We start from the raw sequence: 27,561 nt of genomic DNA on the forward strand, positions 1-27,561 counted from the left end.
AAACAGATTCTATGCTGCTTATCCTAAGAATAAGCAGTGGATTTCCCCAAATCCATCTCAAGAATGGCCTATGGACTTCTCTTTTAGGAAATTATCCAAGCCTTTTTTTAAAACTCCGCTAAGCTAACTGATTTCACCACATTCTCTGGCAACGAATTCCAGAGTTTAATTACACTTTGTGTGAAGAAATATTTTCTCTGGTTTGCTTTAAATCTATTACTTAGTAGCTTCATCACCTGCCCCCTAGTCCTAGTATTTTTGGAAAGAGTCAACAAGCAATTCACATCTACCCTTTCCATTCCACTCAGTATTTTATAGACCTCTATCATATCACCCCCGAGCCGTCTCTTCTCCAAGCTGAAGAGCCCTGGCTGCTTTAACCTTTCCTCATAGGGAAATCGTCCCATCCCTGTTATAATTTTAGTCGCCCTTCTCTGTACTTTTTCTAATTCCGCTATATCTTTTTTGAGATACAGCGACCAGAATTGCACACAATATTCAAGGTGCAGCTGTACCATAGAGCAATACAAGGACATTATAACATGTTCATCTTTCCTGATAATTCCTAATATTCTATTTGCTTTCTTAGCAGCCATCACACATTGAGCTGAGGGTTTCAACATATCCTCAACCATGATGCCTAGATCCTTTTCATGGGCAGCGACCCCTAACGCGGAACCCTGCATCACTTTGCACTCGCTCACATGAAACGCCATCTGCCATCTTGACGCCCAGTCTTCCAGTCTCAGAAGATCCTCTTGCGATTTTTCACAATCCCTTTGCGGCTGAACAACTTTGTGTCATCAGCAAATGTAATTATCTCACTAGTTCTTCCCATCTCTAGATCATTGATAAATATGTTAAAAAGCAGCGGTCCCAGCACAGACTCCTTCACAGACATGATGGGACCACGGGTGAACTCACCACCCTTCTCTCTTTATCAGTTGGGTTCTGTCCAGAAGTAACATCTTCCTGGATGCTGCCTATGGCCACTCAGCATGTGGCGATGGGAGAAAAGGCCTTGACATTGGATGTGAATGACCAGTTGCGACCCCCCTCATGATGCGATGCCCAGACCTGCATTCCTAAGTTGAGACTCATTCTTCCTGGACCACCGGGCCAGTGATGTAATGCAGAGTGCAGACTGAGAGAGAGAGAGAGGAAGCACATCGGAGGATGAAATGATTTCCTGTCTATGTAATCAGTGGAAGATTGGAGGGGGGGGGCGGAGGGCTGGAGATGAGGTAACAGTTATAAATACACTAAGCCCAGAGGAAGGACAGCCAGCCGGACCAGCACAGATCAGCGTGTGGCCAGGGCTCTTGACTAAAGAAGAAGGGGGGGGGAGGGAGGAGAGAGGAACGGACACATTTTCATGTTTGTTATAAGCCGGGCATCACCGAATTGTAAATAAACAAAACCGGGAATGAAGGGGAGAAGTTGAGGATGACTTTAGGATTCTACGAAAATAGGATTCGGAGTCACCTTTCCTAACTGCAGCCTGGTTGAACAGATCGCTCCAGGCCTGGTTTTGTTCTATTGCTTGCTGGGAACGTAACCAGAAGCATCCCTCCAAGAGATCGGTACAGCGAAAGGCAGAGCCCTGGAAGCAGATCAGAATTCTAATCCCACCACCAGTGTGATGCACTTACCCTGCAAGGGCACAGTCTGGACTGAAAAGGGCAGGGCTTCCCAGTTCCAGGAGAAAGATTTTAGGCCAGTCGTGGATGCCTGATAAGCTCATCCTAGGGTTACCATATGGCTCCTGAAAAAGGAGGATGGATTGAAACATCTGGGTTTTAATTCCATTGCTTTCGGTAGAAGTAAAACCCAGATGTCTCAATATGTCCTCCTTTATCTGGAGCCATATGGTAACCCTAATCTTGGTGCATTATGGGACTGCAATGCTGATTTCAACAGGTAAAATCAGGGACTACAAATCCCATGCTGCTTTGGAATGTCAGGTTAAAACCAGGGCCGGCCAAAAAGTCTCCGTCCTGGCACTGGGTAATTTGGCGACTCTGCTCTTTGCCATGTTCTAAGGAGAACAGGTTGGGGGGGGGGCTTGAAGAGCCTTGTCCATCCTCCCCTCTCCCTCGGTACCCGCTGTTGGCACAAAAGCGACCGCAGCGCTAAGATCTGACATCTCAGTCAGTGAGAGATGTACAGAGCAAGGACTCACGATCTCATTCAAAAGGAATCAGACTGAGGGGGCTGGAGGTGGGGGACAGGGTCTGATCCATTTCACATTTACCAGTGTCAGATCTCCGGGCTCCAGGCCAGCAGGACATAAACACATTGTCTGAACGTACACAGCAAAAATGGAAAATTCATCTAATGCTTTCCTCTTTGCTGCCTTATTTGGTCAAGGCTGGGTGTGGGTAAGGGGACAGGGGAACACTTTCCGTACCTTATACTCGATTCAACTTGAGAATATCAAAGGGCTAAAAACGTCAGAGGAGCTCCAGCAAAATGGCTTTGAGGTCAACGTTTGGGCTATGACTACTGGGCGTGTTAAAAGGGGGGGGGCATGGAAGGGAGTTGGGGGTGACAGCTGGCTGGGGGGGGGGGGCAGTGACGTAGCAAGGGTGAGCGGTGCCCGGGGCACATCTCCTTCCCTTTCCCTATAGCTTTTTTAATTTTCCTGGTGCAAGCAACCTTACGAACTTGCTGCCCACATCGTGTCGGCAATCCCTCTGGTCACTTCCTAGACACGGGGCCCAGAAGTGATGTCAGAGGGAGGCGACACCGACGCGGGCAGCAAGTTCGTAACGCTGCTCATGCAGGGAAAATTAAAAGAGGAATGAGGGAAGGGAAGGGACGCACACGATGGTGGGATGGGGTAGAGAGAAGGGAGGGTGTCAGTGCCCCTATGCCACTGGGGGGGGGAGGGGGGGTTAAGCTATTTAAGGATCCGGATCATGGCGGGAGGAGATCAGCCCTTCTATGACATCTGACCATGGCTGCCCTCCAGAGGGACCCAGAGTGAAAACGCTTGATGTAATCCAGATGTGCCAACATCTGGACTAGAATTTCAACTTCTTCTCCACTTCTTCTCCAGGACTCCATTTATCTAAAGCACAACTTACTCAGGGGTGCTAGAGGAACCCCCCACCCCCACCATGTCAAAGGTTAATTCAGTCCTGGGGTTTACCCTCTGTGCATTCTTCCAGCAATGGGAAGAAAAGATATGCATGACTGGGGGTGGGGGGGGGGGATAAATTTTCCTGCAGTAAGGAATGCAAAAGGGTATTTCAGACCAGGAGGGGGATGAAAAAAAGATGTATTGGGAGGGTGGATAGGATGGGACAGAGGGATGCGAGCAGCTCACACCTTAGCCCCCAAAATATATGGGTCTTCCCCTCTCCTCTGTGCTCGCTTTAATCCCCATTTAAAAATCAGAATTCCTGCTGGCGGCCGGGGGATGGTAGAGGTACAATCAGATGCATTGTTAGCGGCAAATTCCTTGCACCTCTCTATGGCAATGGCTCTCTGTGGCAGACCCCCCGACACCCCCTCCCCACCACCAGCGTCTGCTTCTCATAGACACTTGGAGAGAAGACAAACCCCCCCCCCCCTCATAGAGGCTTCAGCAAGACCAGGATCAAGGGGTTCACTGCAAGTAAATTCTCCTCCTGCCCCCCCCCCCCACCCTCAGCTCTCCATCTCCTTTTCTCTGCTTACCCCCAACATTTCTCATCAGCTGGAAAAGTTTAGGCTTGGAAACTTTACTGCCCCCTCCCCCCCCCCCCCCGACTCTGAGCCCCGTTCACCACCCTGGTCTTTGGAGATTGGCACCGACACACCTAGAAACAATGTTCTCTGTCCAGTCCCCTTCGTTGGATATTTTAAGGCAAAGTGAATGAAAAAGGAGATTGTAGTCAGGGAAAAACCATTACGGGAATGATTTTATTGAATTAGGATTGCCAGCCAGCGGGACCAAGATCAGAGGCAAAGGACGGGGGTGGGGGGGGGGAAGAGAGAGGGAAGCGAGAAAGAGAGAGTCAGACTTTCACAACACAGAGAATATAAACATGCAGACAAAATCTGAACTGGAGTGCCAAGAAAAGCCGGACTCTGCCCACAGTGCAAAGAGTGTAGTGGGCAAAATCCAACAGAAAAAAGATGCACATTTCTCAAACTTAATAGAGAAAATTAAAGACCTTCCCACCAAAGAGCAAGAACTCTTTAGGATCTTGCCAGTTGCTTTTGAACTGAGTTGGCCACTGTTGAAAACAGGATACTGGGTTTGATGGACCTTCGGTCTGACCCAGTACGTCAACTCTTATGTGAGCCAAGTATAGGCCAATCAAGTCATTGTGACATCACTGCTGAGGTTGGCTCTTAGGCATTGGTGGAACGAGGCATTATGACATCACAATCTCAGCTCTGGAATGTTGCTACTCTTTGGGTTTCTACCAGGTACTTGGGACCTGGGTTGGCCACTGTTAGAAACAAGATACTGGGCTTGATGGACCTTCAGACTTTCCCAGTATGGCAACTCTTATGTTCTTATGTGAGCCAATCAAGCCATTGTGACATCACTGATGAGGTTGGTTCTTAGGCATTGGTGGAATGAGGCATTATGACATCACAATCTCAGCTCTGGAATGTTGCTACTCTTTGGGTTTCTACCAGGTACTTGGGACCTGGGTTGGCCACAGTTGGAAACAGGATCCTGGGCTTGATGGACCTTCGGTCTGTCCCAATATGGCAACTCTTATGTTCTTAAGAAGGAAAAACTGTGAGGCCCTGCCTGGTTAAATCATGCTGACCAGGTGATCCCAGATTTTCAGAGGCTCCTAACCAGACAGCGTTGCTGAAAATCCTGACAGAGCTGGTGAGTGCCAGAGCAGTCTGGGGAATATTTGTAGCAGAGCCAGGATTGATCGGGTTAACAGCGATTTTCAGTCCACTAACTGGACAAGTAAAGTTTACAAGTAAAGTTAAAACAGCAAAAAATAAGACTAGCCTTACTGGGTCAGACCAATGGTCCATCAAGCCCAGTAGCCCATTCTCACGGTGGCCAATAAAGGTCCCTAGTACCTGACCAAAACCCAAAGAGTAGCAACATTCCATGCTACTGATCCCGGGCAAGCAGTGGCTTCCCCCATGTCTTTCTCAATAACAGACAATGGACTTTTCCTCCAGGACCTTTCTTTAGAACCAGCTATGCTATCTGCTCTTAGCACATCCTCTATCAACACATTCCAGAGCTTAACTATTCTCTGAGTGAAATTTTTTTCCTCCAATTGGTTTTAAAAGTATTTCCCTGTAACTTCATCGAGTGTCCCCTAGCCTTTGAAATTTTTGATGGAGTGAAAAATCGATCCACTTGTACCCGTTCTACTCCACTCAGGATTTTGTAGACTTCAATCCTCTCTCCCCTCAGCCTTCTGTTTTCCAAGCTGAAGAAACCTATCCTCTTTAGTCTTTCCTCATACAGGAGGAGTTCCATTTCCTTTATCATCTTGGTCCAAATGATTTCAGTTCTGGGCTTCATCCTTCGCTGCCCTTATCACAGTTCTCTCAGTTCTATGTGGATAACAAAATAAGAAAAGCCACACAAATACAGCGAGCTACAAAATCATACTCAATATAACAAAACATATCAATCTGTCATCATTACTTCCCCCCAATTTTTTTGAAACAGCTAAGTCTTCAGCAACTTTCTAAAATGAAAATATGAAACAATATTAATGGTCAAAGCTCAGATTCCCAGCTAGTGGCCTGATTTGAAAATAATCGCACATGATGTGTCTGGTAAATACAGTCTTTGGGAGATGGAAATGTTAAAAAAAAAAACCCCAAATTACAATGTGAATGTACAGAAGTAAAAAAAAAAAATAAAAAAGATCCATTAGATAATTTGGTAGCAAACTATACAACACTTTGTAGCAAAAACAGCAGAATTAAAAATAACCCACAATTCCACTGGGAGCCTGTGTAATTCATGAATGTAAGGCATCGAATGTTCAATTCTACCTAAATTAAAAATTAAGTGAACAGCTGTGTTCTGAATCAAAGGGAGCCCCTTAAAATGCTGTCCACTGTTCACGCTTGAGCAAAATGTACTAAGCGCCCAATGTGGGGCATTGAAAACATGGCCGACATTAACAATTTCATGTCCGACGCTAAGTTAGCCATGCTACTGCTGATCAGCATGAGAAGAGACCTCCTTCTCTCTTAAGTATACTAAGGATCTGTAAAATAACCCAAGGGCAGTCCTAGTTTCTCTCTGAATGTATTATCATCTCTCTCTAGTGATATCACAGAGAATAAAGAGCAGAAATATAAATTTCCTTCAGCAACGGGGTTGCTCTACAGATTAGCAGAAGGACTTGAGCCTTAAGTTAAGACCGATCCAGGACTGGTTATGCCACTGGTCATTCATGAGTTTGTAATTGTTATTTTTATTTGGTTTCAATTAATAGGAACATTTGACCTCACTACATGATGCCTGGGGAAAAAAACAAACCCACAGACCTCCAACATTTTTCCAAATAACCCAGACACGTCCCAGTGAAAGTCAAGACCCTTCTGAGTACTTTATTTTTCAACGGTGCTTCAAGCTCGCAAACCAGTTCAGCTCATAATTAATGAAACCCTAGAATTCATTGAGCCAACAGCTCAGTGGCGTCAAAGACTTTGTGAATGTGTCAAGGTCGAAGGAGGTCACTTTGAACACAAATTATGAATTAACAAGGAAAATCTTATATATTATACTAATATATTTCCGAAGGTCAGAGTAAATGTTTAAACAGTCCAGTGCCGTAACCACTAAGGCACTCCTCCACTCATGCTCAAAATTCTTCTTCTTCTTCTTTTTAAACTGAAAAACTAAAAGGAACCATAGTATATTCTGAGGAAAGTGATTCTTGGTTTAGTATAGTGGTTTTTATTGAATGGCCAGAAGACTCAGCAAATGTGTACAATAGAAGGACTTTGGTTCCCTCTGGTGGTGGGAGGCAGCACAGCTGGATCCGGAAGCAAAACAGCTGCATGGGAGTGAGGGCAGGAAATCCCGCTGCGGGTCACCCATTTTGCCACCTTCCCGTGTCCTAACCCTTCATGGAGCAGATTCCGGAACTGGGCTCCTGCTCTCCAGGGTCCCTGGCCACAGATCTGAGGTGCTCCCTCTGTTCTTTCACCTTCACAGAGCCTGTGGAGCTGGCCCACTGTCAACACTTCTTCTGCAGGTAAGAACCCAGGCTGGGACTGGAAGGTGGGGGAATCAGAGAACTGCAGCTCCCAGAGGATTAAAAGCATATTACTTCTTGGCTTTCTGTTCTTGATTTTCTAGGTAACCTTTCTCTAAAGTTCCATTTTGGGCTCTTTCGCAACTAATGTGGGCAAAACAAACTTTAGTTTTCTCCCCTACCATATTGTTCATTCCTTCCCTTTCTCCAACCTTTTTTTGTTTATTGCAACCTTCCGACTTCCTCTTTTCCTCATATTTCCTTGTTGGTTTGACTGTTCAATTGTATTTTATGTTTTGATTATTTTTTTGTTCCCTCCCCTATTTAATTTATATATTCATTTATTTTAAACTTTTATTGTAAACCGCTTAGATTTACCTTTGGTTTTATATTTGCAGTACATTAAATAAATTGAACTTGGAACTTATGCAATATATTTTTTTTTACCCAGATATTTCTATTCTCATCCCTCCTTCCCTCCCCCAGACATGTGATTGCTTTTGACGTCTGTATCTCTTCGTATATCATGAATGCTTCCTTGCCACCCTCCCGCCTTCCCTCTCCTCTCTGAACCCAAGGTCCACATGTGCTCGACAGGCAGAAAAGTACAGCTCACCCGCCAGAAATTCAGTCTAGCTAAAAAAAACCCCAAACAAACCCAAATCAAAACTAAAACACAGCCCAGCTTCCTCATTCCAGCACTCACAAAAGAATTGAAGAAGGAAATTACATACCCAGGCCCCGCCTGTAAGGCCTGAGACACGAAGCATTTTTTTTTCATAGACACACAATGGGAGAAAATCTGTATTTCACAAATTTTGACATTTTGCCCCCCCTCACTCTGGAAGCTCCCCACTCCCCAAAGCCTCCTTAGTTGTTGGCAGGATTTGGGAGGGTTCAGACTGGGCTTACAATTTGGGTTATCTATTTTCTGTTCTGGATCTCGGGTGCTAAACTGAATTTCTGCGCCATGCAACACTCACAACTGATACCATCCTATGGGTTGTGCGTACTGCCTGATGACACATCCGTGACATGCCCAGCTCCGCCCACTTGTAGATGATACCAATCACATGCACAAGCACTATGATTTTATAAACTAGGTATTCTAGTGGGGCGTAAATTTAGGTTCTGGTGTATAGAATTTGCCCATATATCCTAGAACCATGATTGCAAAACTGCAAGTGCTCTGGAATTTTCCACCCACTGTTTTTAAGCGTATCTTATGCTGGGACCTCGCAAGATTGTTGCAGGAAGTCTTGGCAGCCATTTTGATTCAGCAGAGGCAGTATGGTTCCATTCGTGTGCCTGAAGACCACCAGGATTTATTAAGGTAGACTGGGGTAGGGTCTACAGATGGTCAGGCAGCCAGGAAAGGGGGGTGGGGTCAGGTCTCTGTCGGGGGGTGGCCCAACCTGTTTTCATGAAGTAACTGTTTCATATCTAAATGCTTATTTTTCCCCCTCCACTCTTTGCCAGGGAATGCATTTCACAGTACTGGCTTGAGAAAGGTCTGCACTGTCCGGAGTGTGGAACAGATTGTGAGGGAGAATCCTTGCGGACTAATCCTCTCCTATGCAGACTCCTGGAGTACCTGAGGAGTCGGGGAGGGGTCGTGGAGACGCCGGGACCTGCTTGTGAGGAGCACGGGAAGAGGCTGGAGCGGTTCTGCATCACTGACTCCGAGCTGATCTGCCTGGACTGCCGAGACTCCAGGAAGCACCTGTTCCATGAGGTGTTGAATAACCAGGACGCGGTACAGGAGTTTAAGGTACAGCCCGGGCATCCCAGCCCCAATCCCACCCCCACTGCCGTCGGGCAGGGGGGCATCTGCACATGCACGGATGCCCTCCTGCCTGACGCAATTTCGAGGAAGCGTTTCAAAACCCAAAGTGCCGGGTTTTAAAAAGCCATCCGGACCCCCAGACATGTCCTTAAAAACCGGACGTTTGGGAACACTACTCATATGAAAAAATTCACGGTATCTTTTTGGAGATGTGGTACCCAGAATTGCCCTCCAAATTCAACACATGCTAACTCTTATCCGTCATTTATTTTCTGATGAGTATATAAATTGTACGTACAAAGACAGGGCCTGTGCTGTGTCCGGCTCAGAAATGCCTTTCCTCTGGTTCCTCAGGAGCAGCTGAAGGAGACTTTGACAGAGCTGGAAGGAAAGATACAGCATCAGAGTTCCCTGAAGGAGCAGTGTGAGGCCCTGAAGGAGACCATCACCGTAGGCCTCTCTCAAACCCACACCTGTCCTTTCATTCTCTCTCTCCCCCATCCCTCTATCATTCTCTCTCTCACAATGAGAACTGACCGTTGCTCTCTCTCTCGTCCCTTTGTCCCAGCAGAAGAGATCGGAGGAGCTGGAGGCCCACGTGAAGCGCTCCTTTGGGAAGCTTCATACCTTGTTGCAGGAGGAGGAAGGCACTCTGCTGCAGGAGCTGCAAAAGGAGCAGGAGAAGCTCCAGCGTATCATGGAGGAGCGCATCGAGCGGCTCTGCCACAGCCTCGAGCTCTTGAAGGACGGCTTGCGAGAGGTACAGACACAGCTGGCGGAGGAAGACACCCACGCCTTCCTGCAGGTGAGATTTTGCACACACATCTCACGCCTTCCCGCAGGCGAACGGGCTGGCATTTAAATATGTACTCTCTCAGCGCCAGAGCTCTCCCCTCGTGCCACTCACTGCCACAGGTTCAGAAATATCCCATACTTCATTTGATATACCGCTATATCATAAGAACGTAAGAATAGCCTTGAGCATCAAACCTGGCCCATCATTGTTAAAAACATACTTATTTGGTAAATAAACTAATGGATTGCACTTCACTGTGAATGTCCAGTATCTTTACTCTGTAAACCACCCAGAACTGAGAGGTAGCTGTGGTATACAAGCAGATTCTTATGGTATGTTCTCCTTAATTAAACTCTGGAATTTGTTGCCAGATAATGTGGTAATAGCAGTCAGCTCAGCCAGGTTTAAGAAAGGTTTGGATATATTTTCTAAGAGCCCATAAGCCATAATTCTAGAATAAATCTGTTTTACTGTTTGGGATCTTGCCAGGTACTTGGGACCTGGGTTGGCCACTGTTGGAAGCAGGATACTGGACTTGAGGGACCGGCAGTCTTGTGCCATGGCAATTCTTATGTTCTTAAGCTTCATTTTATGCATTCAAAATAGTGTTTGCTATTTATGGGAGCCTGAGACCCCTGTGTTGATGGGCGGAAGGTAACACGAGGCTGGTAGAGCCCTCATGTCGCCCATCGGCTGCGGGGGAGGGAGCGGGTGTTAAAAGGGGAGAATAGGAAGTTGGGATGGGATTGGACAGTGGGCCTGTCGGTAGAGGGAAATTTAAAATGATTGGTTGTAGGCGCGAGGGGCGAGGGCTTAAAGATGGGACCCTGGAGGACTTTGCTCCTTCCGAGGTCCTCCAGGGCGGCGTTTCTCACCCGACCCCCCTTGTTTTAAGGTAGTGGAGGATAGCTCTGGGGGCGGATCTCCCGAGCTACTGGGTCATGGGACAGGTGATAAGCGTTGGGACGGCAGGGAGCCATGCCCGGTGGGTCAGGTGACCCGGAAAAGGGGCATGAGGGACATGCCACTCCTCTGACTCTTGCTGTGGTGGCGGGGTCGAGGGAATAAAACTCATTCACTGGGTAGCTCGGGAGAAGCTCTTAATATAATGTTAATAAAGTTTATGAAGTTGAAATATGTTATGATGTTTATGGTTAACAAACTGAGCTGCAGCTAAATTTTACCAACCCAAAGGCTGTTGTGTATTTATGGTAAAGCATAAGAGAGGGTTGTGAATGAAGAGGATTTGAAGTATTTAGGCAGACAGCAGGGCCTATCCAGATCCCGCTGTTACTTGCTGAGATACACAGAGGTCAATATCATCCATGTTAATACATAGCAGTTGGATATCATCCATATATACAGGAATGGATTAGGCAGGGGTGGGGAACGAAGGCTGCAATCCAGTCAGGTTTTCAGGATTTCCCCAATGAATATGCATGAGATCTATATGCATACAATGGAAGGCAGTGCATGCAAATAGATCTCATGCATATTCATTGCTAGATCTTACTCAAAAAATATTCCTCAATGAATATGCACTGCCTTCCGTTGTATGCAAATAGATCTTATGCATATTCAGTGCTAGATCTTACTCAAAAAAGCGGCGTAGAAAATATTTCCATTTATTTAACAAATCTTTGTACATAATCATTGCATCGTACTCTATAAATATTTCAGCTCTCCGTTTAACTTTATTTGAGAGCATTTTCAGTCTCCTTTTGATCTCAGCTTCTGTTGACGCCTAGAGGGTGAAACATAGTCTTGTGTTGAGCTGGACAATTACAACTTAATTGAAACATTCACTTTGGTGGATTTTGGAAACAAGATAGTCAGCACCCAATTGCAACTTTTTACAGCACACAAGATACTTTTGAATTTAAGAAGATACAAAGAAGAAGGTTATGGTTGGAAATACTGTGAGGTCTGAACATTTCACGAGACATTTATTCTGGTCCTTATAATTAGGAAGGGGACTCTAATTCTATAGAAAAGTATTTATAAATAATGTTAAGTGGATATTTGAATTATTTATAGAGTACGGTGCAATGATTATGAACAAAGATTTGTTAAATAAATGGAAATATTTTCTACACTGCTTTTTTGAGTAAGATCTAGCACTGAATATGCATGAGATCTATTTGCATACAACGGAAGGCAGTGCATATTCATTGAGGAATATTTTTTGAGTAAGATCTAGCAATGAATATGCATGAGATCTATTTGCATACAACGGAAGGCAGTGCATATTCATTGAGGAATATTTTTTGAGTAAGATCTAGCACTGAATATGCATGAGATCTATTTGCATACAACGGAAGGCAGTGCATATTCATTGAGGAATATTTTTTGAGTAAGATCTAGCACTGAATATGCATGAGATCTATTTGCATACAACGGAAGGCAGTGCATATTCATTGAGGAATATTTTTTGAGTAAGATCTAGCAATGAATATGCATGAGTTCTATTTGCATACAACGGAAGGCAGTGCATATTCATTGAGGAATATTTTTTGAGTAAGATCTAGCAATGAATATGCATGAGTTCTATTTGCATACAACGGAAGGCAGTGCATATTCATTGAGGAATATTTTTTGAGTAAGATCTAGCAATGAATATGCATGAGATCTATTTGCATACAACGGAAGGCAGTGCATATTCATTGAGGAATATTTTTTGAGTAAGATCTAGCAATGAATATGCATGAGATCTATTTGCATGCACTGCCTTCCATTGTATGCATATAGATCTCATGCATATTCATTGGGGAAATCCTGAAAACTCAACTGGCTTGCGGCCTTCGTTTCCCTCCCCTGGATTAAAAAAAAATGTCGAATAACACAGGTCCTGAGGATCATCACAGCATGTGTGTAAGATTGTGATTCCAGCTCTTTACAGATGACAACAGAGCACATGAGAAAAAGAGAGAATGCGATCGGTGATGAGTTTCAATTTCTCTTCACAGAATCTGAAAGAGACACTGGCCAGGTAAGAACCCGGCGGAGAAAGCAGCGCAGGACCGGTCTCTATAGCAAACCAGTTCTCTGCCCCTCAACTCCTAGGAACTCCAGCCCAAGATTTGAAGGACGCATGGCCCGGTGCATTCTGGGAGTTCTAGTCCTTTTCCCTCATTTCTCGCTTGAAGAACAAATCCCTGGCTCCTAACCTCTGGGGGTGATTACATGGTTTATGGTTCAAAGGTTAGCATAAATGGGGAAGGGGGTAAAACGCGGACCTGACGGACCTCGCCGATCTAAACCCGCATGTCCTTAAAAATCTGAGGTCCGTGCCGTTTGTAGTTAGTTTCTGGCTCTGACAGACCTCGATGACAATTTAGCGCTGACGGATCCGTCTCAGCATAGGGAGGGAAAAGTATTAGGATCCATCAGCGCTAAAATGTCACCGAGGTCTGTCAGAGCCAGAGACTAGTGCTGGAGTGGCTCTAAAACAGTGGTCTCAAACTCAAACCCTTTGCAGGGCCACATTTTGGATTTGGAGGTACTTGGAGGGCTGCAGAAAAAATAGTTAATGTCTTATTAAAGAAATGACAATTTTGTATGAGGTAAAACTCTTTATAGTTCATAAATCTTTCCTTTTGGCTAAGTCTTAATAATAATATTGTCATTTATAGCTAAAGAGACCAAGAAATCAAGAGATCAAGAAACTGTTTTATTTTACTTTTGTGATTATGATAAACATACCCAGGGCCTCAAAATAGTATCTGGTGGGCCGCTTGTGGCCCCCGGGTCGCATGTTTGAGACCACTGCTCTAAAACGAATTCTGTAAACTGGTTTCCTGCAGCCCCAGTAAATTTAAAAATCTGAGGTCCGCGGCTCTGACAGACCTCAATGACATTGTAGGGCTGACGGATCCTAATACTTTTCCTTCCCTATGCAGCGCTAAATTGTCACCGAGGTCTGTCAGAGCCAGAAACTAACTACATGCAGCACGGACTTGAAATTTTTAAGGACGTGCGGGTTTAGATCCGCGAGGTCCGTCAGGTCCGCGTTTTACCCCTTCCCGCATAAATGCGCCTACGGTGGATTCCAAATAATTTTCGGTGCAGATCAAAGATACGCATGCCGATGAATTAGCTAAGAAGCCATTAATTGTGAATAAACTGAAGCCAGCGTTTAATTGTTGCAGTTGTCAGAAATTGGATTATGTGCGCACATTATTCTGCGCACCTAAATCCCCCCAGTAGGCTAGGAGAATTCCAAAAACACATTGCACTTGGGAGTTATGGAGTCTTGCCATCCTCCCGCACGAATGCCGAGAGTGAGCGACGGCATTTGCAACCGGTTTCGGCTAGTGTAAATACCACACCCATATCTGGTTGCAGGAGTGCGATCCAAATGCTTTTCCAAAGCTCAGGCGACATCTACTTAAACCGATTCTACGTGTGCGCATACACACACTTGTATGCCAAAATTCCACCTAAGTGCCGTTCTGTAAATGTACACGTATCTTGCAGTGGGCGGAGCCTGGGTGGGACTCATATTTACGCATGTACCTTATAGAATAGTATGAGATATGTGGCTTAGTAAGGGGGAGGGGTTTGCCCTGGGCACCGTTTTGGTGGGGGCGCTGGCAACTGTCCTCTTTTCTATCTCCTGCTCCTTCCCACTCCTCCCCTGCCTTCACTTCCCCCCTACCATACCTATATCCTTTCGCCGGCTTGAGCAACTCTCTTGCTGATGTCACGTCCGGGTCTTGCACCTAGAAGTGACGTCAGAGGTAGGGTTGCCAGATTTTCCAATCAGAAAATCTGGACCCCTAGGCCCATCCAGTCCCACCCATCCCCGCCCTGTAATGCCCTTATCCTGCCCCTGCTGACTACTCTTATCAGGCAGGGGGGAAATCGGAGCATGCACTGATGCCAGGCATGATGTCATCATAGAAACATAGAAAGATGATGGCAGAAAAGGGCTATAGCCCATCAAGTCTGCCCACTCTACTGACCCACCCCCTTAAGTCTGTGCCCTAATGACCCAATTCCTTAACTCCACCCTCGTAGGGATCCTACATAGGTGGCATCTGCGCGTGTGCGGATTTCCTTCTTGCCCGACGCGATTTGAGGAGGTTTTTCCAAAACACGGACACGGTGCCAGGTTTTGAAACACCATCCGGAATCCCTGGGCGTGTCCTCGAAAGGACTTCCAGTAACCCTAGTCAGAGGGAGAGCCAACACCACCGCGGGCAGCAAATTTGTGCTGCTCCTTGCACTGAGAAAATTAAAGAGGCGCGGGGGAGGGGCCCATTGCAGGGGGGGGGGAGGTCAGGAAGGAACCGGGGAAGGGGCACCATGCACCCTTTCTATGCCACAGTCCAGCACGTCCATTATAGAACATGCTTCTATCAGGAGCTCCGCCATTGAACTACCCTCTTTGGTCCATAGTTTAGATGCTTTTATTGGCACCCAAGTTAAGTCCAAAATGCCATTTAGAAGCAAACTTAAGAGAAATTACAAGGTGCCTAAAAAACCAGCTCTAGAATGGCACCTCTGGAATGGGTCTACCAACGCCTAATGCCACTGTAGACATGGCATTAGGCGCAGGAGTGGCATTAGGCACTGGAAGGCACCTCCGGGGACAGATTCGCATCAAAGGCAAGGCGCTGGAAATCTAGGCTTTGAAAACCCTGGCCTGCATTTCCAGTGCCTTCCTTTGCCAGAGGTGCGATTCGCTAAACGGCGCCGTCACGTGACTGACTCGAGATCGGTGCCGTTAAGAGAATCCGGGCCTTTGCGTTTGGCTGCGTGTGGTTCTAATCACAGACTTGACTAGGTTTATGCCCTGAGGGACAGTCACTTTATCTCCCTATGTTTCAGCTCCAATCCCTGGCTTCGTCCACGATGCTCATTGCGCAGCCTCAGGGTGAATCACTTTCTCGTCTCCCACTTCTGCTCTAATCCCTGGCTTTGTCACTGACTCTTCATGAATCCTTTTATCCGCCTGCATCGATCGTTGGCCCTGCCTTGGACTCTCTGTGTTACCCTTATCTCTCTGCGCCTGAGTTCCAATCCCCGGCTCTGTTGCTCACGTCATTGCACGTCTGACACTGACTCTCCGTCTGCCTTATACAGAGCCAAGCCAGCGATAGGGGCGGTGGAGAAGACCCCGCCAGTTCTGCACGGGGAAAAGTACACCGGCCCCATCCAGTTCTGGATCTGGAAAAAGATGTTTCAGATCCTTGACGTAGGTAAGTGCTATTTGTGGGGGCAGTTTACGACTCACTATGGAACAAGTTGACTTAGGTTAGGTTATCAGCCGAGTTTAATCAGCCCCTGGGTGGGAACAAGTGTGAAATCCTCACTGCAAATCCTGGTACCGGCTCAGACTGTGATGGAATGGACGTTTTAGATTATTGCCTATGATCTATCAGTCACGTTATTCCTCCAAATGGCAAAACCATCCCTCAGCTCAGTAAATTAATCAGGGACCACTGTTCAGGCACTAGGCCTGATGGGCCGCCGCGGGAGCGGACCGCTGAGAAAGATGGAGCTCTGGTCTGACTCAGCGGGGGCAACTTCTTATGTTCTTATGGAAGATTCCCGGTTGGCATAAAACAATGCAAGGTCACTCTGAAATTTTTCATTTTCATGTTTGTCTTTTTTTTTTTTTTTTTTAATGAATGTCGTTAAGAGCACAAGACACAAATCTTTCCCAAGGAACACGCACGTGCAAAACCAGAACCCTTGCATGCACATATGCATTCTCCAGGGAAAGAGCGCATATTATCTCTCCCAAACTTAGCCGTTCAATTTGACATGTGGTTATAGAACTTGGCCAGTTATGCGCATAAAATGATTAATGGACTTGGCACCAACTTGGTAAATAGTTTTCAGCATTAACAAGCACTAATCAGAACATAAGCACATAAGAACAGCCATATTGAGTTAGACCACTGGTCCATTTGGCCCACTATCCTGTTTCCACAGTGGCCAATCCAGGTCACAAGTACCTGGCACAAACCTAAATAGCAGCAACACTCCAGAACCTCAAAAAATAAGGAAGATTCCGGAACCCTAAATAGCAGCAACACTCCAGAATCTCAAAGAGTAAACAAGATTCCAGAACCCCAAATACCAGCAACACTCCAGAACCTCAAAGAGTAAGATTCCGGAGCCCCAAATAGCAGCAACACTCCAGAACCTCAAAGAGTAAGCAAGATCCCGGAACCCCAAATAGCAGCAACATTCCAGAATCTCAAAAAATAAGGAAGATTCCGGAACCCTAAATAGCAGCAACACTCCAGAATCTCAAAGAGTAAACAAGATTCCAGAACCCCAAATACCAGCAACACTCCAGAACCTCAAAGAGTAAGATTCCGGAGCACCAAATAGCAGCAACACTCCAGAACCTCAAAGAGTAAGCAAGATCCCGGAACCCCAAATAGCAGCAACATTCCAGAATCTCAAAAAATAAGGAAGATTCCGGAACCCTAAATAGCAGCAACATTCCAGAACCTCAAAAAATAAGGAAGATTCTGGAACCCTAAATAGCAGCAACACTCCAGAATCTCTAAGAGTAAACAAGATTCCAGAACCCCAAATAGCAGCAACATTCCAGAACCTCAAAGAGTAAGTTTCCGGAGCCCCAAATAGCAGCAACACTCCAGAACCTCAAAGAGTAAGTTTCCGGAGCCCCAAATAGCAGCAACACTCCAGAACCTCAAAGAGCAAGTTTCCGGAGCCCCAAATAGCAGCAACACTCCAGAACCTCAAAGAGTAAGCAAGATCCCGGAACCCCAAATAGCAGCAACATTCCAGAATCTCAAAGAGTAAGATTCCGGAGCCCCAAATAGCAGCAACACTCCAGAATCTCAAAGAGTAAGATTCCAGAACCCCAAATAGCAGCAACACTCCAGAACCTCAAAGAGTAAGTTTCCGGAGCCCCAAATAGCAGCAACACTCCAGAACCTCAAAGAGTAAGATTCCGGAGCCCCAAATAGCAGCAACACTCCAGAACCTCAAAGAGTAAGTTTCCGGAGCCCCAAATAGCAGCAACACTCCAGAACCTCAAAGAGTAAGATCCCGGAACCCCAAATAGCAGCAACATTACAGAATCTCAAAGAGTAAGATTCCGGAGCCCCAAATAGCAGCAACACTCCAGAATCTCAAAGAGTAAGATTCCGGAGCCCCAAATAGCAGCAACACTCCAGAACCTCAAAGAGTAAGCAAGATTCTGTAACTCCAAATAGCAGTAACATTCCAGAACCTTAAAGAGTAAGCAAGATTCCGGAACCCCAAATAGTAGCTACATTCCATGAAAAATCCCCAAAGAGTAGCAAGGTTCCATGTTACTGATCCCAGAGCCTGCATTCGCGGTTGTGCAGTAACAGACTTACACCCCCTACCCTGTATACTGTGTGCCTAATTTCTCTCACACCCTAATTGAAAAGGAAGAGGGATGGGTCAGGGTATTCCGACTATTCTAACCCACGCTTTTTACAATAACTGCATTTATAGACTCCTGGATCAATGCACCTAACTTGGATGTGGATTCACCAGGTGTAAGTCTGGTGCCCATAAGTTAGGCACGAGATCCAAGCTTAAGTGCTGCTTATTAAAAGGTGCATGCCCTTTACAGAAAGCATCATTTTTCCCCCGATGCCTAATTTGGAGCACCAGTTCCAGAATCTGGCTCCATGTTTTTGCAGTGCGCATTCATAATGGCGAGAAATAGCCATGCACATCTCATGGGATGTACACATAGGGCACGCAGCCCAAAACTGATAAGAACTTGTAGCTGTCCATATTGCTGCTGGCCCCTCACCTCTCTCAAGAACAGTCAGTCACTGTGACATCACACGTTTCCCGCCGTAGATCAGTGTGCAAAAGTCTACGATGTCATAGATCAAGTGTGCAATGAGGGAGTAGTTTGAAGGGATGGTAGATCTTTGCAATGAACCTGTCCAAAATAATAACGTGGGTCTCCAGGGATTTGGGTGGCAGAAGATCAGGATGGAGGGCTGAACATTCATGTCGACCTGTTCTGTCTCCATTTCTCTAGCTCCCAAGAATCTGAAACTGGACCAAAAAACAGCCAGCCCTTTCCTGGTGATTTCAGATGGCGTGAAGGTCCGCTGTGGCGACAAGAAGAAGGCGATGCCTGACGTACCCGAGCGCTTTGACCCCGCGGCCTGTGTGCTGGGGGCCGAGGGCTACGATCGGGGACAGCATTACTGGGAGGTGGTTGTGGGTCAGAAGGCAGAGTGGGGGCTCGGGGTAGCAGGGGAGTCTGCCGCAAGGAAAGGGGAGATTCGGCTGAGCCCCAGCAATGGCTTCTGGGCTCTGGTTCGGGAGGGCGAGGAGTACGGTGCCTTCACGCAGCCGCCTACACCATTGACGCTGCAGAAGAAGCCACAGCGGGTCGGAGTGCTGCTAGACTATGAGGCCGGACGGGTTTCTTTCTACGACGCACAGCGGAGAGTCCATCTCTACACCTTTCATGCTGCCATCTTTGGGGGGAGGGTGTACCCCTTCTTTTTCACAGGTGTGAAGGAGGGAAAGGGGGATCCCCTGCGCATTGTCCAACCCCAGTTCTAGAAGAGGCCGCACAGACGAGTGGCATCGCCAAGGAAACTTGCAAGAGTTCTTGCAGCTGGCCAGGTAGCGCCAGATCCAAATTTGCTTGATCGAGGTTTCTGCGGCTTTCTTTAGGGCTGAAGGATGTTGATTAAGCAAACTCAGGCTCATGAGATCTCGTTGAGCCCCGACGTGAGAATCCCTCCTCCCAACCCTCGAGCCGCCAGTTCCCCGGGAGTGGGGAGACAGCCGGAAGTCGGCGTGAGCTCCCTCCCAGAGGCTGCAGGGAACGGCGAGATGAACATCGACTCAGGCTCACATGGATTGCAGCGGAGCCTGAGTGTGTATGAGGATGTGACAACGCTGGGGTCAACCCCGATACAGGAGGAACGGAGAGGAGAGGTTCCTGTAGCTGGTGAGCCTAATTTACCACTATTAAACTTGCAGACTTTTAATCTTGTAAAGCCCCAAGAAGTCACACTGGAGGCTTTGTGGGATTTGATTGCCAATTTGACTAGTACAGTAAATAGTAATCATCTTCAAATAGAGGGGAAAAAAAAAATTCAAGAGAAAGAAGTTCTGCAGATAAAACAAGACTTGGGAGAATCGAAACTAGATATCCAGTGTATTAAAGATCAACTTAAATCTTCCAAGCTGCTTCAGGACACTTTAATTAAGGACAACATAAATTTAAGAAGGAAGATAGAGACATTAGAAAATTTCTCTAGGAATAATAATTTAAGATTGATTAACTTTCCACGAATTTCAACAGTGACTCCAAGAGAAATGTTAAAAAGGTATTTGCTGGAGATATTGGAAGTACCGGAAGATTCATTACCTCCTTTCACCCAGGTCTATTATTTGCCTAATAAAAATCAGGATCTTCAAGAAAAAACTCAGGGACCAATTGACGTCTCTGCTTTACTTGAACTATCTGATAAAGAAGTTGCAATACCTGCTACATTGATTGTGACCCTGGCTATTACGCTAGATAAGAATTGGCTTTTGAGACTATTCTTCAAAAATAAGGAAAAAAAGTTTCTTGATCTTAAGATACAGATGTTCCCAGATTTGGCAAAAGATACACAAAGACGTAGAAAGGAGTTTCTACTATTAAAACCTGGAGTTTGGCTCTTGGGGGAACTTTCTATCTTCGCCATCCTTGCAAGTTCAATATAATTCTCAGAAATATGTTTTCTTTGAACCAAACCAGTTGATGGCCCTTCTCTCCTTGTCCCGCCTGGAAAAGGGGAAAGAATGAGGGCTTCAAGACATAAGGCGCCTGAATTTCAGTTAACCACGTACCACTTATCTTTAATAATAGTTCTATGTTTAATTCCGTTTAATTTACATCATGGATCATAATTGTGGACTTGAGAGATTATACAAAAACTTGATTTCTATGTAAATTTATGAGGTTTCATTTGTTCTTTTGATGTAATCACTTTCTGTACAAGATTTATCTTGATTTGTTAATTTGAAATTTCTAAATAAATAATTAAAAAAAAAAAAAAGCAAACTCAGGCAAGGCACTACCTGATCACCCACAGGAGCTGCTGAAGCCCGAGAACAAACTTTACAATTGTTTACAAAACCTGGTTAGATTGTACCGATCCACTGTCGTAATACAATAAAGTGAACTCTTACCTCACGCTTTTTCTGCAGCTGTGGCTTGTAACGTACTCAGGGATGACTTAGCCCTGCTCTCGCTGGTGCTCGTTTCAGTAACACCGAGTTATGCTTTGCTAATATTTCCCAGGGTGGCTGTAGCAGGCCGTGGAAGCAGCTGAAGGTGGGACAGGTCTTGCGAACTGCTGCTAGCCTTCCCGAGGATCCTCTATCTCAGTGATTCCCAACCCTGTCCTGGAGGAACACCAGGCCAATCGGGTTTTCAGGCTAGCCCTAATGAATATGCATGAGAGAGATTTGCATATGATGGAAGTGATAGGCATGCAAATTTGCTTCATGCATATTCATTAGGGCTAGCCTGAAAACCCAATTGGCCTGGTGTTCCTCCAGGACAGGGTTGGTCTATCTTAAGAGTCACAGGAAAGAGCACACAGGTGAAATGATGATGCAGCTACGGGCTGGGGGGCTTCTGCTTTGCTCCGATGTGCCACCTGTTATCAGCTGGTGAGAAATGAGTGTGGGAACGGTTGTCGTTGATCCATTTGCTGTCACCGAGTTATCTCTACAGTCCTGGGAATGCCATCCACTCCCTTCTCTACTCTTCAGACCCAGAACCACACTTTCCCCTCTGCTTCTGCAATGAATAGTTTTTGTGAGGGATTAAAACACCCAGTGAACAATGAGAGCCCCAAGGCATGTGCTCAGTCCACATATCTTCAAGAAGATGAACCTTATGGTGCTATCCTGCTGCTACCATCACCTGTCTTGAGTCACCCTGTGGAAATGACTGCTACCATTAATTTATAGTACAACTCTGACCAGTAGCAGAACGCTCGCAGCTGCCTGTGCTCCCTCCTATAATCTCTGGCCAACAGAAGAGCTCTCCCAGCTGCCTGTGGCCCTCTCACAATCTTTGACCAATGGCAAAGCTCTCCCTTGCATTGGACTTTGCATTTTGTTGGGCTCGGACTAGGCAAGGCTGTTTGTTCAATCCTTTGGCACCATCTAGTGGTGACCGATGGAAAATAAGACACCAACGGGGGAATTTTCTGTAACTACGAGGTGGGCTCTGCTGAGAAAGTCACTTTTTGTGAAAATTTGATGAGCTCAAGGCTGCCAAAAATTGTGACAAGGCAGAGACTGGAGGGATTGCCAGGGTGTACTGGGAGAGGCAGTAACAATGCACTCAAGAGGTGGAGAGTGTCCATAGTCAAATGATCTGAATGTTCTGTTCTGTTTGTTAATCAACAAAGTTGGCTGTGCTGGATCTTTCTCCTCCCCCCTCAGGCTTTGAGCTGATCAGCGCAGGCTAGCTTCTGCATGGAAGGATGCAATCACTGGTTAGATCACTTTTGTGCTATAAAAAGAGGGAATAAAAACTCTCTATAGATCTCACCTGGAGCATTGTGTCAGTTCTAGAGATGGTATAGCTGAAAGGACATCAGAATATTGCAGGGTTTACACCCCAGCGCCCCAAACTGGGCTGTGAGCCCAAATGGAGTCACAAAACTTGACTTAGGTGGGCTCTCCACAGATGCAATATTATTCTGCACACCCTGGAGGTCACACAATTTTAGTTAGCCACAATAATGCGGTCACAGCCCTCCCCCCAAAAAATAAAAATATTGAGAAGCGTTGGTCTACACTGAAAGCTCCACAATAGGCAGAATAGAAAATTTTAAAATAAATAAGGGCCTACAATTGAATACCCTTGGGGGGAGAGAGAGAGAGAGAGGATATGATAGGCACTGAATATATTTTTAAAGGTCACACAGGTCACCTCGTCATGAGAGTTTTATTCTTTCCAATCCAACAAAGTGTTGGAGAGAAATTACATGTAGTAAGGGGTCAAGAATTCATGTCTGTCCAACTCTATGTATGGGGGCAAAAGAACTCTCCAAAATTTAACAGATATAGGACTAAGCATTTGGCTTGGAACTCCCCCCCCCCCCCAAAGAAAAGATACATTGATTAAAAAAAAAAAGGGAGTTCCAGAAAAATATACTTCTCCCCGCCCCAAATAAACCAGCCTAATTAACTTCTAAGGGGGAAGTTTGGAGTTTTTTTTGAAGCATCAAAACTTTGATACTGATGCAGCTAAGGAGTTGCCATTTGGACGGTTTCCTTGCCATCTACTGTTTTACTTGTTTTTAGGGGAAACTTTCTCCCATTTTTGTGGGTCATAGACATAGTCACACATTAAAAGAAGACCATGAGCCATGCTCAGCATACTTTTCTATCTTGGGGTTTTTTCCAGCAAAATGGAGAAACGAGAGAAAGGAAGGAAACGGAGAACTGTCCTCACCTTTTTAACTTCTCTAGAATGAGCAGCATGCCCACGTTGGTGTCAGCTCACCCTTTGACATCTCTTCCTATGTGTGAGTCCCAGAAGTGACATTAGAGGGAGCGCCAATGTTGACGTGGGCAGCAACCTTGCACTGGGGATGTAAAAAAGGTATGGGGCAAGGGGTGAATGTGCGTGGCAAGAAAAGGAGTTGGGGGGGGGGACAGAGAGGAGAAGGGGTGCTGCACCCGGGATGGACCACACCCCCATTACTACATCACTGAAGTTCCTATAAAGAGTCAGTATGGATTCAGTCAAGGAAGGTCTTGCCTCACCAATTTATTTTGAAGGAGTGAATAAACATGTGGATAAAGGTGAGACAGTTGATGTAGTATTACTAGATTTTCAGAAAGCATTTCACAAAGTTCCTCATGCGAGGCTCCTGAGAAAATTAAAGAGTCTTGGGATAGGAGGCAACGTTATCGGACAGAAAACAGATTGTAGGATTAAATGACCATTTTTCTCAATGGAGGAGGGTAAACAGTGGAGTGCCACAGGGGGTCTGTGCTGGGACCAGTGCTATTTAACTTATTTATAAATGATATGGAAATTGGAACGACGAGTGAGGTGATTACATTTGCAGATGACACTGAACTGTTCAAAGTTGGTCAAAGGCTGGGCATCCAAGTGGCAGATGAAATTTAATGTGGACAAATGCAAAGTGATGCACATTGGGAAGAATAACCCAAATCATAGTTACTAGATGCTAGGGTCCAACTTGGGGAGTCAGCACCCAAGAAAAAGATCTGGGTGTCATTGTAGACAATATGCTGAAACCTTCCCGTGGCAGCCAAAAAAGCTAACAAGATGCTAGGAATTATTAGAAAATGGATGGTAAATAAAACTAAGAATGCTATAATGCATCTGTATCACTCCATGGTGGAACCTCACCTTGAGTACCGCATTCTATTCTATGTTGTTGTGCGTGGCTCCCTCTAAAGGGGGGCATTGGGGGAGTGTTGCCTGCTGAGAGAGGAGTTGGGTCAGCAGGAGGATTAACTGTTGCTGGTCCAACCCTGGTGGTCACTGTATCTAAAAATAGATATGATGGAATTAGAAAAGGTTCAAAGAAGCACAACCAAGATGATTAAGGGGATGGAACTCCTCTCGTATGAGAAAACACTAAAGAGATTAGGGCTCTTCAGCTTGAAAGAGACGGCTGAGGGGAGAGGGGAGATAGGATTGAAGTCTACAAAACCCTGAGTGGAGTAGAACAGGTACAGGAGGGCCTGGGATCGTCACGTGGGATCTCTCGGAGAGAGAAAGAGATCATGGTTACTGCGGATGGGCAGACTAGATGGGCCATTTGGCCTTTATCTGCCATCATGTTTCTAGGTGGATCGATTTTTCACTCTGTCAAAAATGACAAAGACTAGAGGACACTCAAAGTTTCAGGGAAATACTTTTAAAACCAATAGGAGGAAATATTTTTTCACTCAGACACTAGTCAAGCTCTGGGGAACTCGTTGCCAGAGGATATAGTTAGCATAGCTGAGTTTAAGAAAGGTTTGGACAAGTTCCTGGAGGAAAAGTCCCTAGTCTGCTATTGATGCAGGCATGGGGGAAGCCACTGCTTGCCCTGGGATCAGAGGCATGGAATGTTGCTACTCTTTGGCTTTCTACTAGGTACTTGTGATTTGGATTGGCCACCGTGGAAACAGAGCACCGGACTAGATGGACCATTCGTCTGATCCAGTGTGGCTATTTTTATGTTCTTCTGTTCTCCTGCTCTCTCCCCAGAGCCAAGAAAATAGCCTTCATTGTCCCAGGGATGAAAGAGATTTGCCTTTTTCCCAGGATGGTGTGGAACCAGACTCTAAACTGGCAAAAAGAACGAGAAATTTAATCTGTATGATTCAGGCAGTAATAACATTTTGTGATTTCGGATAATGAGGGACAAAAGCGAAGGCAGAAATTAGAAGCCAGGAAAAGCATCTTCACAGAAAAACAAATTGGAGCTGCTTCTCTCTCTCACTATGATTAAAATTTTTTTTAAAAAAATAATAAGTCATAGAAGGAATGAAAATGAACTGGAATGTAAATCTGACAATTCTGGATAATAATGGTTCATTTAATTGGGTATATAAATGGCTAAGAAGTGCAAAAAAAAAAAAAAGAAGTGGCTAGGACTGGAAAGGGCTTGGGCCCGCTGTCTCTGTTTCCGGGGGCTGACGCAGAAACCCGGGGTAGCATGTGGTTAGCGAGACGTCTACACGCGATGCAAAACCTCGCATTGGACACAGCATATTAATAGGAATAGGAATAGTTATGAGGCTGTTAGCTTTTTGGCCCCAGTGCAGGGAAGTACACAGAAGGCAGAGAGTACAACGCAGGAACTTGAAGTGATGTAGAAATTTGTTCTTTTGTGGTACGTTCTGTGAGCATTTCATGCCAGTTTAATCATTTTTCTCTGGAGGCGTGGCCTAGTTGTTTAGAGCAGCTGCCTTGGGACCCTGAGGAGGTGAGTTTGATTCGCACTGCAGCTCCTTGTGACTCTGGGCAAGCCACTTAAACACTTCATTGCCCCAGGGACAAAATAAGAACTTACTGGGTCAGATCAATGGTCCATTAAGCCCAGAAGCCCGTTCTCACGGTGGCCAATACAGGTCACTAGTACCTGGCCAAAACCCAAAGAGTAGCAGGTCAGAAATTGCATGTTTGAGTTCTTTTAGTACCCTGGGATATATACCATCTGGCCCAGGTGATTTATCACTTTTTAACTTATTGATTTGGCTTCTTCCAGATTCACCGAGATTTCTTTCAGTTCCTCCACATCATCACCCTTGAAAACCTGTCTAAAATATGTAAACCACTTTGATTGTAGTCACACAGAAAAAAAAATAGGACATCAAATCTCCTTTCCTTTACTGGAACAGGAGGAGACGGTCCTGTGCGCAAGTCCGAGCAGATAAAAATTATATCTGCGCATGTGCCGGAATATTTTTTTGTGCATAATTATCAGATAGCATTGCAAAAAATATATGAGCGAGAACATTATGTGAGGCTGGTATTTATCTACAGAATTATATTTCAGCTCACGCACTGTGCTAGCTGCCCTCGATGCAGAACCTTGCGTGCACGCGTCTGGTGTGCTCACTCTGATCATCGCACATGTTCTGCATGTTTCAGATTTGCATGCGATTAGCTTCCTGCATCAGTGAGCAAAACTTAAGCATTACTTTCATACATGGCTTTCTGAATTGGCCCCTCATCCCTGTCAGGTTTCTATACCTCCCCTATGATAGGCTGAAATACTGCAGAGCCCAACTGAATTCCAATAACCTGGCTGTGTTCTCTTTTCCCCATAGGGTGGGAGAGAAAAGCTATTGGTATCGCTTCTGGGTTCAATGGATCCCTGAGGAGTATCTGACATGCAGCCACTTCCTGGCTGGATAGATTTTTTTGGAATCTGGCTTGCTTGATAGTTTCGAGAGAGGTACAATACTATTTATAGCTGGAAGAAGTGAAGCATAAGGAGGTGAAAGGAATCACATCCAACAATGCGGAACAGAGCTGGGGATTAGAGCTAAGGTGTAGGGAGGTACAGCAGTTTGCAGAGGCTGCTTAAAAATGCCCAGGAAGTCTTAAACTTTACATCGATGTGGGGGGGGGGGGAGGGGGAAGAGTGATGGAAGTTACCAGACACCATTATATGCTTGGAAAAGTGAGGTGAATTGATTTTTTTATAAACCACAAGAAAGAGAAGATCGGGCCTGCGGTGGAGGCTATAATGCAGCTAATTTCCTGTTAAATTACTGATGGCAGGATTTCAGATTTGTAAAACAGTGATCATCACAGCAGGGTGCCAGTGGGGGGTGCCGTGAAAGAAGTTGGCAGTTGTGTGGGTGCAGTGGGCATTTGGGCGTATAAAGCATTGAGCAAGCTCTTTCACTGAATCCAGAGGGTGGTAATTTGCGTTGGAGATTAGCATCCACAATCGTTTGAAAAATTAGATCCTCTGGTGGGGCCGTTTCATCGTCAGGCACTCTCAGAGAAGTGCTGAGGCCAAAACACCCATTTGGCTAATGAGCTGAGCAGGGCTGTGTGCCAGGAGGAGGACCACAAGGACGGCTGGCACAGTTCTGTCTTTTGGAAGCTTCTCTGTAACTGTACAACTTTCTTCTTCACTGTGTTGTAACTATTTCCCCCATGCTGCTACATGGGCCTCTTATCCTCCAAATAGGGTTAGCAGAATTTCCCGGACACATCCTCCTTTTCGAGACCATGTCCGGAGGTCCGGACGGGTTTTGAAAAGCTTCCCGTCAAAATCATATTG

General features: G+C 45.7%; 1 protein-coding gene and 1 long non-coding RNA gene across 4 annotated transcripts in view; one reads left to right on the plus strand and one right to left on the minus strand.

The window, feature by feature from the left end:
* Nucleotides 1-5,272: 5,272 nt before the first annotated feature.
* LOC117349989 overlaps nucleotides 5,273-27,561 on the minus strand; it is a 60,297-nt gene continuing 38,008 nt past the window's right edge. The window contains exon 3 of the long non-coding RNA XR_004537219.1: nucleotides 5,273-5,535. This is a non-coding gene — a long non-coding RNA (uncharacterized LOC117349989). The remainder of the gene's footprint in view (nucleotides 5,536-27,561) is intronic.
* LOC117349986 (zinc-binding protein A33-like) lies at nucleotides 7,048-19,933 on the plus strand. Of its 3 annotated transcripts, none has more exons than XM_033923823.1 (7): nucleotides 7,048-7,199; nucleotides 8,679-8,970; nucleotides 9,340-9,435; nucleotides 9,554-9,790; nucleotides 12,748-12,770; nucleotides 15,869-15,984; nucleotides 18,798-19,933. In XM_033923823.1, exons 1-7 carry the CDS (start codon nucleotides 7,072-7,074, stop codon nucleotides 19,331-19,333), a joined length of 1,428 nt encoding a protein of 475 aa, XP_033779714.1. In that variant the 5' UTR covers nucleotides 7,048-7,071; the 3' UTR covers nucleotides 19,334-19,933. The 3 variants fall into 3 exon arrangements, with proteins under 3 accessions (XP_033779714.1, XP_033779716.1, XP_033779715.1); XM_033923824.1 differs by having other exon boundaries at nucleotides 7,049-7,199; nucleotides 9,557-9,790; XM_033923825.1 differs by lacking the exon at nucleotides 9,340-9,435 and having other exon boundaries at nucleotides 9,557-9,790.

This window comes from Geotrypetes seraphini, chromosome 16 (genome assembly GCF_902459505.1).
Source record: "Geotrypetes seraphini chromosome 16, aGeoSer1.1, whole genome shotgun sequence".
Classification (NCBI taxonomy): Eukaryota; Metazoa; Chordata; class Amphibia; order Gymnophiona; family Dermophiidae; genus Geotrypetes; species Geotrypetes seraphini.